The 16,017-nt window shown below is 41.3% G+C and overlaps 1 protein-coding gene across 3 annotated transcripts in view; it reads left to right on the forward strand.

The window, feature by feature from the left end:
- The window catches only part of tnk2a (tyrosine kinase, non-receptor, 2a), a 32,746-nt gene extending 18,153 nt beyond the window's left edge, over window positions 1-14,593 (forward strand). For all 3 annotated transcript variants that reach the window (XM_017719240.2, XM_017719238.2, XM_017719239.2), the window contains exons 6-17: window positions 299-576; window positions 1,747-1,873; window positions 3,418-3,564; window positions 3,708-3,802; window positions 5,725-5,919; window positions 6,254-6,345; window positions 6,575-6,619; window positions 9,618-10,088; window positions 10,619-11,562; window positions 12,074-12,169; window positions 13,287-13,414; window positions 13,847-14,593. In XM_017719240.2, the coding sequence (XP_017574729.1) occupies window positions 299-576; window positions 1,747-1,873; window positions 3,418-3,564; window positions 3,708-3,802; window positions 5,725-5,919; window positions 6,254-6,345; window positions 6,575-6,619; window positions 9,618-10,088; window positions 10,619-11,562; window positions 12,074-12,169; window positions 13,287-13,414; window positions 13,847-13,853 (2,625 nt within the window). In that variant the 3' untranslated portion in view covers window positions 13,854-14,593. The remainder of the gene's footprint in view (window positions 1-298; window positions 577-1,746; window positions 1,874-3,417; window positions 3,565-3,707; window positions 3,803-5,724; window positions 5,920-6,253; window positions 6,346-6,574; window positions 6,620-9,617; window positions 10,089-10,618; window positions 11,563-12,073; window positions 12,170-13,286; window positions 13,415-13,846) is intronic.
- Window positions 14,594-16,017: the final 1,424 nt, after the last annotated feature.

Raw genomic sequence — 16,017 nt, forward strand, 5'->3', positions numbered from 1 at the left:
TGGCAATTAAAATGTGATTGCTTGATTCCATTGTCGCTTCCTAATTATACTGGTGCGTAATCTAATGTGTAAGTATTTCCCTTGAGCTCCTGAAGGCTAAATCAGTAGGAGAGCTCGTTTGGCCATATCTACTTACTAGTGACCATTCTCCAAATACACTGTCTTCCAATTGGACTGTATGTCCTGATAAGTTCCTGCTGTTTTATTTTTGCAATTCTCCTCTAGCTTGGGGAATGTTTTCTGTTGCGGTGGACTGTATGTGTGAGTGCGCTGTGGTGATATTATGTTTTTGGTTCAGGTGACGGAGCTGGCTCCGCTGGGCTCTCTGCTGGACAGGCTCAGGAAGAGGCAGGGTCATATCCTGATCTCCGTGCTGTGTCGCTACACAGTGCAGATCGCTTGTGGAATGGCCTATCTAGAGTCCCGCCGCTTCATTCATCGTGACCTGGCTGCCCGAAACATCCTGCTAGCCTCAAACGACTTGGTCAAGATTGGAGACTTCGGCCTAATGAGGGCGCTTCCCAAAAACGATGATCATTACGTCATGCAAGAGCACCACAAAGTGCCCTTTGCCTGGTAAGAGACAGGGAAATGGGCTTTTTTTCCACATAGCCAAGCAAAGGGGATTTTTTTTTCTTACATCCAGCGTCGCAAGTTTCACATTTGCCAAATCCGATCTGTAAGATCAGACTCTATACCATGTCTATGTATATCCATATTGGCTGTCATAGTGAAGATGCAGGCAGGTCTTGAATGGTTGGCGGCACCGATATTTTAGTTAGTTGACATATTGGCCATTATTGACCATCCACAGTTTATTTTCAGTGAAAATATCTGAACTAAATTATTAAGGGACCCTTTTGAGTCCCACAACGGGGAAATTTCACCTCCACATTTAACCCATCCATGAAATGAAGCACCACATACACACTAGTGAGCACACACACTAGGGGGCAGTGAGAACATGTGCCCGGAGCGGTGGGCAGCCCAATCCGCAGCGCCCAGGGAGCAGTTGGGGGTTAGGTGTCTTGCTCAAGGACACCATGCTGTCGGCTCTGGGGATCGAACCGGCGATCTTCCGATTACAGTGCCGGTTAAAGGAACTGTGCATTGGCTGGGATTTGGATTAATTGAAAGTGTGAATGAGCTGCTGTGGGTTTGTGACTGTTTCCTCTCTTTAAATGATTTAGACTGCAAAACATGCATAATTTCATTCCGAATCCACGTCCACATACTGTCCATTTTTTAAAAAGGCAAGTTGTTTTCTGTCTATTATATTTTACAACTCATCCATCTGGACACTGAAGCTGCTCGGAAAACTTGCATCAGAGACAGTGGAAAATATAATACTCTAACATAGTATTATAGCTTATTAACCAACACGGTGATGATGATCATTAAAGCATCATCTTCAGGTCACTGGTTAATCACTGGTAAAATCCGATCACACTGCCCGGTCGCTCAGGCCTAATTGCTACATATACAGAAGACTTTGTCATTGGTCAGTTATTTATGCACACACACATCTTTGCCTGCCCCGCCATAAACAGTGTTGTAATGCAAGCAAATGTGACGGAATTCTTACCATGTAAATCAGGTTTGGTTACTTTAAACTAATCTGAAAATTAAGTAACAAATCCGATTTGCGTTGCTCTGTGAACAAACCCTATGTGCCTTGCTGAATTCTTTCTTGCTTCTGTCTTTCTCCTTCTTGTCCTTTCTCACTCTCTCCATATGCTGTAACAGGTGTGCTCCGGAAAGCCTGAAAACACGTACCTTCTCCCATGCTAGTGATACCTGGATGTTTGGCGTGACCCTGTGGGAGATGTTCACTCATGGCCAGGAGCCATGGCTCGGCCTCAATGGCAGCCAGGTACACAATTGCCTCACTCAAACTACCTGCTTATTCAGCTCAACTTTACAAAACGCTGCAGAGTTTTCAATCAGCAGTAGCCCTATTCAGAGTATTCAGCTACGATATTGAGAAGACCACATTGGCATATTGGTAGGCAAGCTGCAAATCTAACTGTGCTCTAATGAAGCTCGTCTTGTCTTTGTTACTGCAGCTACAACCCTGCAGGTGCATACAATCCAAGCAAAATTGACCAGAATGACCACGAAAAAGATTTTAAAATATTTAGATTATTTATTATAATGTCATTTAGATGCAATCTGTAGAAAATGCTATGAGGAGAAAATGAGCTAGATTGGTGGACTGGATCTGGACAGACAGACAGACAGACAGACAGACAGACAGACAGACAGACAGACAGACAGACAGACAGACTCAGTGTTATTGGCATTGCTCAGTACAAGTATAAGGCAACAAAATGCAGTTTGCAGTTAGTCTACATGTGCAAATAGTAGAAATAGCGCAAAACGGAAATGTGCAAATGTGCAATAATAAGGTCAAATATGACGTATCTTTGAAATATATAACTATATGAATTATTTATATATATATATATATATATATATATATATATATATATATATATATATATATACACATACAAATCTCTATGAATGATCTATACATGTGTATGTACACATACTATACATACAATATAAACGGTATGTTACGTGCTGTTAGAGCAAGCAGGTATGTGTTGTGTTCCATTTATAGTAAACAGTCTGTTGTATGGAAGTGCAAGGGATAATAAATGATAAAGAAATAAATATTGTGTGCAACATACAACATTACAAGATTAGTGGAATGGTGTGGAGTGGAGCAGGGTGATAGTGGAGGGAAAGAAGCTGGACCTGAGCTGACTGGTTCTGGTCCAAGTGCTTCTGTTTCTGTTAAACAACCAGCACATCTCCAGAGTTCAGAAAATTCCAATCTGGGAAATTTTATAAAAACATATAAGAATAGCTAAATAAATAAATAAATAAATAAGTGTGTGTGTTTTAAAGTTTGGCGAAAATGAAGCTAACATTGGCTGACCTCAATAAATGCAATAAATGACCTCAGTAAATGATCCTTCATCAACAAATACCTCAAACCTTCACTTGGAAATGCACACTAAGCTAATGTATACCACAACTAAGATGTATCAGCCATTGGAGCTGTTGAATGTGTTTCACTGGCTGATCTAAAGCTTACCAAACCAAATGCGCATGTTTTTTGTATACTATTTAGTGTGCTAGCATGTGGTTTGATTTTCATTAGGCTTTCGTTCATCACTACAACCACAAATCAAATGAAATCAAGTCAGTACACTCAAATACACAAATTAATGTGCCATAAAATTTTAAAAATATGTGTTTTCCTGCTGTTGCTGGATTGCTTATAGCTTTATCCCATTACAAACAGCCACAGGATTGCTGAATGAACTTGTCAGAATAATATGAATACAATAAAATGCACTCTGCTGAAGCAGAGCAGTGACTATACATGTTGACCTCCTTCTTCAGATCCTGCATAAGATTGATAAAGAAGGTGAGCGGCTGGTTAAACCGGAGGATTGTCCACAGGACATCTACAACGTCATGTTGCAGAGCTGGTCCCCAAAACCTGAGGACAGGCCTACATTTGTGGCCCTCAGGGACTTCCTAGTGGAGGTGAGAGTTGAGATTAGATGGTCACTAAATTGAGATCTTACATTGTTTTGCTTAGTCTGGAGCTCACCAGACTTGGGCTACTAGTTGAAATGCTGAGAGGTTAGAACCTCCGTGATGTATCTCTGTATAATACGTCTATGTAGACCATGCCAACAGACATGAGGGCTCTGCAAGATTTTGATGAGCCAGACAAGTTGAAGATCCATGCCAGTGATGTCATCACCATCATTGAAGGCAGGTCAGTATGATCTCTAAGCCTCCGTCTTTGCTCCATCTTAACTTCACAGTGAGAACTTTCTTATTCTTCTACTAGTTTTCAGAGCTGGGGAATTATTCAAACAGAATTCTGTTTGTGATCATATTTAAACGTAATTTCATTCAGGTAGTGTCACGATTGGCCCCTCCCAATCCTGCCCATGTGTTCGTGTTGTGTTTTGGTTTAGCCCGTGCGTTCTTTGTTTTGGTTTTTTAGTCCAGCCCCCTAGTTTCGTGACTCCACCCCTGATTGTTTCGACCTGTGTTCCCGCCTGTTCCTCATTTAGCCTTATGTATTTAAAGCCTGTGTTTTCCCCTGTCTGGTTACTGGTCTTTGTTTGAATTGTTGTTTGTAATGTTTGATGTGCTTGGCTTGTAATGTTTGTTCTTTTGGTTCTGTTTTGAGATTTCGTCATGTCTGACTCTCGTGCAATCCGTGTCGGCTCTATGACCCTGGACCGTTTAAACTATGACCCTGGATTTGCCCTTAATAAACGTCGCTTACCTCAGCACCTGTGTCCGCCTCCTCGCTCCCAACCGTTACAGGCAGTAACTGTACACATCGTGTCAGACCTCATTGCTCCTAGGATAAGCATAGAAATGGCCTTCGCCAATTGATCCACCTGTGTTTCCACTTGCCACAGATGTAGTCACTCAGGCAAGGCATGTTTAGTCACCATATTTTGCTTCTTTAGTCTCACACTGGAGCTACAAAGCTTATGTTGCTAACAAACACTAGAAATCAATTCCATAAATGCATACCTAAAACTTCTCTTAACCCACACAAATTGCGGTCTTCATTGAAGTAACACTGTAAACATTTTTGTTAAAATTGATTCGTTTTTGAGTCAGGGAAGAAAAAACATTAAAAAAACATGCTGAGCATGTGCCGCTGTGAGTCACCCAGTAAAGCCTGAAGTAGTTAATTAAAAGTCAGAGGTCTTGAGATGAATTTTACAGGAGTTTTTGGACCACATCATATGTCTTTTGACATTAATATCACAGGAGCAGGCAGAGAAACAAGCCTGACGTTTAGTTCTCAAATGCAAAATTATTATGCTGATGAAGATGACAGTCTCCCTCATCCTTATCCATCAAGTTCTTAAGTTGAACACTTTCAATGCTTTTTTCAGTCATCAGGTTCATCCACTCAGAAAGAATGCTGATCTGGGGTCAGCTTACAGGCTTTATATAACACTGAATAGACGTACATGAACTGATGAAACCTTGTTTTAGGTCAGTGTGCTTACTTAGAAATGCTTGATAATTGTGGGCCAAGGAAAGGGTGTGAAGCATATCTGGCAAAACGTGTTCTTCCACTCGTTGCCTGCACATACACATTTCTACAGAGGAACAAAGCTTGCGTAGTGTAGCTTTAATGTTGCATAGACTTGTCAACATGGTCTAGGACCTCAACCTAGGTTCTCAACCTTTTCTGCCTCAAGGCCCACCTGCTTATCAATAGAAAGCAGGAAGGCCCACAAGAAAAGCAAAGCTCAACGTTTTTGCTTGAAAAATGTCATTTTTGGGAAATTTTCAACACAGTGATGTGTGACAGTGATGGGCCTACTCTTGCAATATGTGATGTCAAGTCAATTATTTTTTCACTGATTCTTATGACAAAGTGTGATCACCGTGCCACTACAGAGCACTAGCCTCTCTCAGTATACGTCCAAGGACCACCAAGGGGTGCTTCACAGCCCACTTTGGTCCTCGACCCAGTGGTAACATATGGTAACACATTTTTAACGTAACACATTTTGAAGTGTGTAAAAACACATTTAACACATGAAGTGAGCAAAAACCACACATGTATTGTGTTGCTGTGACTTTGTGTATGGATGACACTAAGATGTGTTTCAAAATAGACTCAGGTTTAAATGAAATCCTTCATCTGGCTTGTAGGGCGGAGAACTACTGGTGGCGAGGGCAGAACAGACAAACCCTGAAGGTCGGTCAGTTTCCCAGGAATGTGGTGACCTCTGTAGCAGGCCTGTCTGCTCATGACATCAGCAGGCCACTCAAACACAGCTTCATTCACACGGGCCACGGAGACACAGACCCTCACCGCAGCTGGGGCGCCCCTGATAAGATTGATGAGTAAGGCATCATTATCGTCTTCCCTTTGCCAAGCTTTCCTTACTGTTTTCAGCTTTTTGTTTTGTTTCCAGATAAAATTAAGTTTTGTTTTGGCCTAAATGATTCAGGTAGAAAGGATTCTCTGTTGATGGTGCTTTTTAGTTAGAAATGGGGTTTGCTGGTTTGAAAAAATGGATCGTTTTTATTTTTCGTCTCTTTCATTCATAAATTTACAGGATTTTCCACAATTGCTTTGTTATTATTCAGTATTCTTATTGTAATCCAGAGCTTAGTCAAGTCATGTTAGCTGCCTTGACTGTGGTTAATATTTTGCTGTGTTCACCTTTGCATGAAGTCTGTATCTGGGTAACCCTATGGATCCCCCTGATGTTCTTGGGATGGAGACAAACACAGCCAGGCCCACTAAGTTACCCAACCGGGCCAAAAGTAAGTGATCAAGCAAAGCTGGAGGTTCTAGTTGCTGAATATTACTGAAACATTACAATTCAAATGCAACTAAGCATGTTACGTCGGAGCCACAAAGTGTTTTCTCCTGAAAAAGTATGTTTCCTTTTTTGTTTTCGAATGAATCTGTGTCAGTTAATCTATTTCTGTTTATCTCTGACCTTCTGGATTTCATCTCCTTGACCTTCTTTTCTTCAATCTGGTGTCTCAGAGCAACCTCCACCTCGGCCTCCTCAGCCTGCTGTTCTTCTTAAGAGTAAGCTTTGTGTCTGTTTTCCTTTTCTGACTCTTTGCTCTTGACCTGTCGCACGCTTTCCATTAGGCTTGGGTGTTTTATATTATTTTATAAAATAATAATGATATTCAAATATCTCAAATAGAAATTTCTATTTGTTTGGAATATTTAAGGATATAGCTCCACTTATGTATTTTGCTTAGACATAATATCTTGCATGATATTCTCTTTGGTTCTGTGTTGCACACTTAGTCAAATACTTAATTAGACATATATTAAAGGCCTGGTGTAATTGAACTTTTTAATTTCTCTCAGAAATATGATTTTAGAAATAAATAATTGCATACATTTCAGTCATCTTCCAAAACTTTCTTTAATGTAGTCTTAAAATGAGTGTTTCATACTTTCCATTTTCTCCATCAACTTGTTTGATTTTCCTGTGTGTTTATATGTGTGTGTGTGTGTGTGTGTGTGTGTATGAGCCCAAAATATTGCGTATTTATGACCACCTCTTGACCGACAGCCTCTGTGTAACACATGCAGGACAGTTTAGTATGACAAGGTGCATGACATAAAGCCAAATGTCCAAGTCCGATGCAAAAATAGAGGCTTCAAACCACACAAAAACACCTATGTACTCAGCTTTTGTTAGGCTTTAAGTACTACAACATGCAAAAAGCAATAAGCCACATGAGGCCTTGAGTTACTGCGTTTTTATTTTGGGGAGGTGTGTTTTTAAACTTCTTTCTATGTGATAAAATTGCAGTAACGCAAGGCTTCAAGTGGCTTTTATAAAACGGTAGCCAACAAAATATGATAAAATACAGTTTTTAGGTTTTGGTCACCAAATTACCACCACAAGTCTTATTTAGCAAATGGCTCTTTGTTCCCTATATAGTGCACTACTCAGGAGTTTAAATACTGGATCCTGCAGCCCAACAGTGCAAAAACAGCTAAGCAATAGTCATTTGGGAGCCATCCAGACTCGATAAATGATGCACTATATGGCTGGAGAGACTAGAATTTTTAAACTGTCATAGCTAGCATGTTATTTAGGGAGTATGGAGCCGTTTGGGATTCAGCCTGGATTTGACGCGACTTCTGACAAACACAAACATTTGAGGCTTGTAAGACATTCAACTGACATTTCTTAGACTTTTATACTGCTGTTATGTAGTTAATACTAGCATACTGTAAGTACTTCAGTTCACGTCTGTGATATTATTGATGGAGTTGTTTAGGCTGTTTTAGCCTGTTAGCTAGTTGACCAGCCTAGTTCTAGTTCTAGCCAGCCCCTCTTTTTAAACAAAACACAGGTTCTTACTTCATCGATATACTCAGTGGTCAATACAAGCAGCATAAGTGTCAAAGATTATTCCATTAACAGCAGAAGGCTTTTTTTTCTGCAGTTGTAAAGGGTCAGTCTGTGCTGCTGGCTGCCAGCAAAGGCCGATGGCGGTGAGGCACTGTTACTTGGGAGACTCAAAATCCCAGAATACCATGGGGGAATCAGTGGCAACCAGCTGCAGCTGTTGGTACCAGCATTTAAGGCTGTGGCAAACAGCACGCCCTTTGTAAGAGGGGTGACTGGTATAGTAGTTTAGCCCAGCTGGGTATAAAGACAAAAAGAAAGAGAAGAAAAGGGTAAAAAGAGAAAACAAACAAAGCAGGAGAAAACAAAGCACTGCTCTAAAGTAGTTGTCAGAGAAGAAAAGAGAAAAAGGAGACAAGGAGAAAGAAGCATTGTTTTGATTTAAGACGAGGAACAATATTAAAGGAAAGGCTGAAATATAGTCATCTTCCCATCTCTCCTTTGACAGGTGTTTTGTTTTCTTCATTTAGTTGGTTTCTTGAGTTTTTCCTTTGTTTGTGTGATTCTCTTCAGTGTTGCAGTGGTAGGGATTAGATGTTAGAGATTCACTTCCCTCCGACAGTACACAACACATTCCCTGTTTCCATATCATATCATATATATATATATATATATATATATATATATATATATATATATATATATATATATATATATATATATATATATATATATATATATAAAAAACGTGTCAACGTATCATGGATCTTACAACGGCCAATCAGATTTTAGATCCGGAACTATCTGTTTTATTAAAGTAATAATGTTATTTGTATGTTTTACAAACTTCAGTACACTCTACAGCTGCCATAAGACGTGGGAAAGTGAACAAGCTGCACCTTTAGTTGGAGCTAACATAGTATAATGAATTTCATGTAGGCGTTAGTAGATATTAGGATTATGCCAGGAGGGTTAAATGCATAAACAAAAGCTGCTTACTGAGTGAAGATTTCAAAATGTCAGAGTCAAGAATGCAGCTGGCACATCTTCATGATGATATGACAAGAACAGACAGTTCATGATCTTACAAGGGTTGAAATGAATTTATTTATTTTTTTATAAAATCACAGGAGCAGAATTTAAAATCGGAAAAGCTGCAATTTAAATTTTCGCTCATGTTATGAACAATATTGCTGTTTTAAGTGGGGAGGTTTAACCTAATGAGACCGAGCTTTGTTTGTGGGTGAGTTACACCAGTCAGAAGCCCCCATGTGCTGTGCCCATCATAACACAACCACAACTAACTGTCAGTCTGGTGCATTCAAGCCTGAAAAAGCGTTGGTGTTCATGGTTAAAAAAATGGACATGGACCTTCATTTATAGAAAATAGGCGGCAATTTAAGTCACTGTTGCAATATTTCTTAGAAAAATGCAGTCAGATATTTTTATCTGTTAGATTTTTCAGCCCTAGGACGTCCGTTCACTGCAGGCCAACAAAGAAATTAGTTATTTTCATTTAGAATCGAACAGAGTGACCGTAAATGACTCCCTTTTGCATGTTCAAACTCAAATAATGTGGGAGGCAAGTTGATTTCACAGTTCATAAATATGCAATACAAAGTAGGCTGATATGCTGTGGTCACTTAGTATTATTGATGGTGCGTTCCAAGTACCCAAATTAAATAAATATTTGTTTGTTGTTCTCAGAGCCGTTCTATGACTCAGTGTTGGAGGACGATGATGATCTCATAGTGACAGGGGTGAAGAAGCTGTCTCTGAAGACACCGGCGTATCTAGGTCTGCGTCTGCGGCCGTGGGAGAGCTCCAGTCCCGGTGACCGCCTCAGCGAGGTGTCGCTCATCGACTTTGGAGATGACAGCTTCAGCTCAGCCTCGCCTTCCCCCATCACGGAAACACCCAACTCCAACACCGCCCAGCAGCTGCCTTCAGCCTCAGGCACTTCCATTCTGGATGCTGCGCCGCTCCACAGCCCCTACCGCAGCCTGCCCAATCCCCTCCACCCCACCCCTGTGGTGGACTGGGATGCTCGGCCACTCCCTCCACTCCCGGCCTACGATGAGGTGGCCTTAGAGTCCGAGGATGTGGAGGTCAGCTCCATAAATGCCTCTGCTCATCAGAGAGGCAGTGAGGTTGAACAGAAGTACGAAATGGTTGACGGTATGGCTTTTACTGATATCGTTCGATGTTAGTAATTATTAGAAAATAAGCATTAAAAAAGAATAATTTATTGTTTTACGCAAATAGCTTATTGATGCTAAAAAGTGATTTGTAGACCTGTGAGGAGCTAAAAGCCACAGCTGGCTGGTTGTTGGAGTGGTAGCTGCAACCCACCCCTTTGTTTATTATTGAATAAACCTCTGAAGTTGTGCGTCATTCTGTTGTCACCATTCTGCTCATATTAGGAACTCTAAGCTGTTTTTTCCCAATGGGAAAAATTAATGAATGTTTTTTAAAAAATTTTTCCATTTTTATTTTATTTAAAAACCATAACCGTGACTTTCAAAACCGCTGTTCGTTTTTCCCATAGAGAAAACTGGCTACATCGCCACCTAGTGTAGAAAATGTTTTAAAGTTATTGCTGCTAGTACTGATTTGAGGAACGGAATGACCTGGATTAAAAATCTTTTGATCTTTTGAGTCTTTTGAACATTGATTTCAATAATTATTGTAATAATTCTATCACCCAGATCTTGCCGAAGGAGAATCAGATCGCAGCAGCGAGGGTAAGCGCTTTGTTGAGGACAACCTGTTCCTGCCCTCCAAGCCAGCGGAGGAGACCCACTCCTTCTCACAGTCGGCTGACATCTTCAAGGAGCTGCAGAAGGAGGCGATGGCGAAGCTGCGTGTGCCTGCAGCGGGCCGTTCGCTGCCCTCCTCGCCAATTCCCTCTTACTCGCTCACCCCACACCGCCAGATCATCCTGCCCTCCTCTTATGAGGACAAACCCCAGGTACCGCCCCGGATCCCGATCCCACCCATGCGGCCTTCCAAACGGGCGAACATCTACGGCAGCAGGCTCTCAGTCTCTTTGGGAGATGATGAAGACCGGAGCAGGCCCCCTCGGATTCCCCCCAGAGACCATGCCGTGTCCCAGCCTGGCTCACGGGCCCCCAGCCCCATGGCCCCGTATGCAGGTTCTCCTCAGCAAAAGCCTAGTTTGTGCTGTGTTGGTTCTTTGGGTTCCTGCCTGTCCCCCTCTTCATACTCCTCTGCTCCTTCCACCACCTCCTCATCCACAGCCTCCAGTACCTCCTCCAAGCTTGTGTCCGGCCCCAGTAGACTCACTTTAGACACTCAGTACGGCTCCACTGAGACGGGACTGGCTCAAGCAAAGAGCCCCTGCATCCTCCCCATTATGTGTGATGGTGTGAAGGCCAGTAGCACCCACTATTACTTGCTACCAGAGAGGCCAGCATATCTAGACAAATATGAAAGGTTTATAAAGGATTCGGAGGGAGGTGAAGACAGAAGAACCACCAATATGGCCACCGTTAGGCCCATGGTCCAGCAGCAGGTCATCAAGCCCATTCTCCCTTCCACTCATAGTGGGGGTGGACCAGGCAGCTCCTACAGTCTGGCTTCAACCTCAGAGCCAGCAGCACAAGCCAGCTCTTACAGCAGTGTCAGACAGGTATGTCCACCATGATTCTTTCTACTGTTAGCAAGCCATATCAATAATGTTACCGTGCTACCAGAAGAAGTACCTTAATGCCTAATATCTTACTTTTCACCACTGTTGTTAGCTGGCTAGTGTCAAATTGAATTACTTTGACAGATATTCTTTGATGCATATTTCTGGTAGGTTTATCCTGATTTTCATCAAAGCAACTTAATTCAACCAATGAAAACGCAAACAGAGACGACTGGTTTATTTGACGTCAGATGCAAAAATCAACAATGAATACATTCATTTTACTTTTATCATTATAGCACAAACACCTCCCAAATCAACGTTGTGTGACATATTGTAGGAGACAATTCTCTGTGCTTAATGTTTGTCTGTAAGTAGCCCTTTTAAACGGTCACAAAATGTGCCCGGGGCATGTTGAGGATTTTGCCATTCTAGAAAAACAAACAACTCCTATTAACTTTTTACAGATGAAGGACTATAAAAAAGCTGATTTGTTGGATGGTGCCTACAGGTGCAGGAGGCAGTCCATGGAGTAACTGTAGAGGAGTGTCAGGCAGCCCTCCAGAGTCACAGCTGGAACATCCAGGAGGCAGTGCAGTATCTAAAGGTAGTGTGGCTTCTCCTCTGGCTGCTCTTATTAGGGCTCCAAATTAAGGGAGTGTGTGTGTGTGCGTGTGTGTGTATGTGTATATATAATGTATATGAATTTCAGAACTTCGTATGTGGTTTAATGATCAAATCCATCTAAGAGCTGCCTGAACTTGTGTTTCAGTAGAAGAAATAAGGCTAAATCCAAATCTGACCTGGACTTGATCAATAAAATGATCAATATTACACATTTGACACAAATTTCTGATAGTTATTAACTAGTATGATTACCAAAGGAACATCACACTAAATCAAATCACAACTGGATAAATTGCTGTTGATTCTAATGCTTTTATGGCAGAAATGTCCTATATGGGCATCAGTGAATGTGTACAGTATGGAGGCTGTAAACATAAGCTTCACTGTCTCTAGAGTCCGACACCTAACACAAAGCTATTTCACACGGTGCAAACTGCATTCCTGAATGATCACACTTGCTTTAAAATGTGTCAACATGTCAACTGAAAACAAATATATGAATAAATAATAACAGTAATGTGATTCTGGGGTGGCTCGGTGGCACAATGGGTGGGGGCCTGGGTTCGATTCCCTAGCCGGGCGACCAGGCAGGATCCTTTCTTTGTGGAGTTTACATGTTCTCCACGTGTCTGCATGTGTTTTCCGGGTACTCCAGTTTCCTCCCACAGTCCAAAGACATGCAGTCAGGCCCATTGAAGATATTAAATTGGCTCTAAGTGTGTGTGTAAATGTGTCTGCCCTGTGATGGATAGGTGACCTGTCCAGGATGTTCTGCCTTGTGCCCAGTGAGCACTGCGATAGGCTTCAGTGACCCAGACTTAGTGTGTGATGTGGTTTGTAACGCTGTTTGACATACCGTTACCTTTATTCTCCCATATTTCTGGTCAAACTTGTTTTTTATATAGTTATAGAACGATAGTAGTTAAAAGGTGTTTCAGCAGCCATTAAAGAGTCTGGGTTTTGTTTGTGCTTTTGACACAAAGCTTTTCATGTTTCAGTACTCCAAAGGTGAGACATGCCAGCTGATCATGAGTGTAGACTACTGAGCTCACTGTGCGTGTGTGTGTGTGTGTGTGTGTGTGTGCTTTCTGGTTCAGGTGGAGCAGCTGTTCCGTTTAGGTCTGAAGGCTCGGCCCGAGTGTGTAGAGGTTCTGCAACGGTGCAATTGGAACCTGGAGCAAGCTAGCACTCAGATGCTGGACTCATATGGCCCCACCAGGCAAAGGTAAAGGTGATTTTCACCAACAGGTTTTATTTATCCTGACTTAAGCTCCTAAATGGTACAGAACATTGGTCACTTTTCTGCTGTCATGAGCAGGTACATCACAAATGGACCAAGAAATGGCCCAAAATGACATTAACTTGCATTGAAAGTTAAGAATGTCTTCTCCTTGGTTACTCTTGTGGAGGCACAAGCTTTTGTTATGCCATTGGGGCTCTCAAACGATTACAATATTGAATTGTAATTAATCATATTCGATTGTACAGACTGTCATTTATTTAGAATTTGAGCTTAAAGGCATTTTCCACTTAAAAAGCAGTGCATAGCTGTATGATTGGTTGAAACGAGTCTCAAAAGCGTTAATTACTCAGCTTTAGTAATTTCATTTCTGGGCAAACATGGCTATTGATTGCTGTTCATTTTGTTTTGTCACAGATACTAAAGCCAGTTTTCAGGATGAACCTTCTGTCCACTGCAAATCACCCGTGACTTTTTTTGTTAACTCCTTTGTCAACTGAGTCTGGACCAGCTTGAGACATATGTGCACTATTTTTCATGAAGTGGGTTCTTTATGGTGAGGTATGGCACTGAATACTGAAGTATTTCCATGATGTGCAAGAATGTAATTTATTTTATTCACACTGTGCGTATTCTTATTCATTCATATTGCATTTTCAGCATTATGTGGGACTCAGTATTACTGTAGAAAAGACATCAGCGCTAAGCTTACTTGAAACAGTTCTGTATAATTCCTATTCCAGACGTTTATTATTTGTTTCAAATTTATTGATATTTATAATATAGAATTTTCATGTATGATACAAAGGTAAAATCAGATTACTGTGGCTGTATTAATTTACAGTATTGCCTTCATTATGTGTAAAATATTTTATTTAATGACACTACAGGGTTTGATGTCTCAGATTGAATGGTCTTTTTATCAATTACCCTTCAGATTTCATGAGTCAGGTGTGTACAACTTGTAGCCTTTGTTCGTGTAGCCTCATACTTTTCACATCCCTCTAAAACAATTATACAGACACTCAACAAGCACTTTATTAGGAACACCTGTACAACTACTCTTTCATGGACTCCTAATCAATCTAATCAGCACTGCAGTGTGTAAACTTGGAGATGTGAGCCAGCAGCTTCAGGTAATGTTCACATCAACCACATCGTGTAGGGGGGTGGGTGGGTGGTTGTGGGGGTGGGGGGGTATGATCTCAGTGATTTTAAGTGTAGAATGGTTGTTGGTGCCAGACGGGGGCTGGTTTGAGTATTTTCACACTATTATCTAAAGCTTAGTCAGAATGGTGCAATAAAGAAAAAACATCCAGTGGGTTGCAGTTCTGTGGACAGAAATGCGTTGTTAATTAAAGAGGTCAGCAGAGAATAGCCAGACTGGTCGAGCTGTTAGAAAGGCTATGGTAATTCTCATTACCACTCAGTGGGCAGGAGGCTCACCAAAACTGGACAGTTGACACTGGAAGAACGTAGTCCGGTCTGATGAATCTCGGGTTCTGCTGAGGCAGGTGGTCGGGTCAGAATTTGGCACCTCCCGCGTAAATCAGAGGACCCAACTGGCTGGTGGAGGTGGTGTAATGGTGTGGGGAATGTTTTCTTGGCACAGCTTGGGACTGTTGACGCCAATCAATCAATGCTTGAATGCCACAGCCTTTACCATCTGCTCAAGGCTACATCCAGCATGATCATCCACCATCTCGCAAAACGATAGTTGTCACAAGCCGATTTCATGAACATGACAATGAGCCCTTCAGTGGCCTTCCCTTTCACCAGATGTGAATCCAATAGAACATCTTTGGGATATGGTAAAACTGGCAAGTCCACCTGAAAAATCTGCATGAAGTAATGCAAACAATCATGTCAGCAAGGACCTGAAACTCAAAGGAATGTTCCCAACATCTATTGGAATCCATGCCAAGAAAACCTGGTTTGAGAGCAAAGGGAGGCCCTACCCAGTGTGTGTGTGTATGTATGTATGTGAGAGAGAGAGAGAGAGAGAGAGAGCTGTTGTTGAAAGGAAACAAACTTCATATCTCAAATGATTTCACAGAAGGAAAAACCATACCTTACTTTTAATGTAAGTCAATGGAACCAGAATTTTTTCCAAGTAATTTTGTGCCATTTCTTTTTGGTCAGTTCATCGTGAAATATACAGACAACATAAAGGACAACATGCATTTTGAAATTGTCGAAAAATTATTTATTTAGTTATTTATAAACATATAAGCATCCATCCATGCTCCTTTCCTTTACAGTCCTGAGCTTTACAGACCGGTGCCAGAAGTCCTATTCAGTCTAATAAACAATTGTACAGTACAACTCTACTTAGCTAAGGGTCAGTTTAGCTACACCATCATAGTCCAGATTAATGGGGTAGCATTTTAAAGTAAGAAGTCCAAACTACAAAGGAAACAAGCTCTACGAAAGACGAGCACCTTTGTGTGGAGCGTGAATAGATCAGCCTTCGTTTTCTTTTATGTGATCTGAAAAGAATATAAATCAGGGTCAAACAGGATTTATTTATTTGTTCACTCACTTCATTCACTCGCTCACAGACTTGTAATATTTATTTATTTATTTAC

Source organism: Pygocentrus nattereri, chromosome 24, assembly GCF_015220715.1.
Source record: "Pygocentrus nattereri isolate fPygNat1 chromosome 24, fPygNat1.pri, whole genome shotgun sequence".
Lineage (NCBI taxonomy): Eukaryota > Metazoa > Chordata > Actinopteri > Characiformes > Serrasalmidae > Pygocentrus > Pygocentrus nattereri.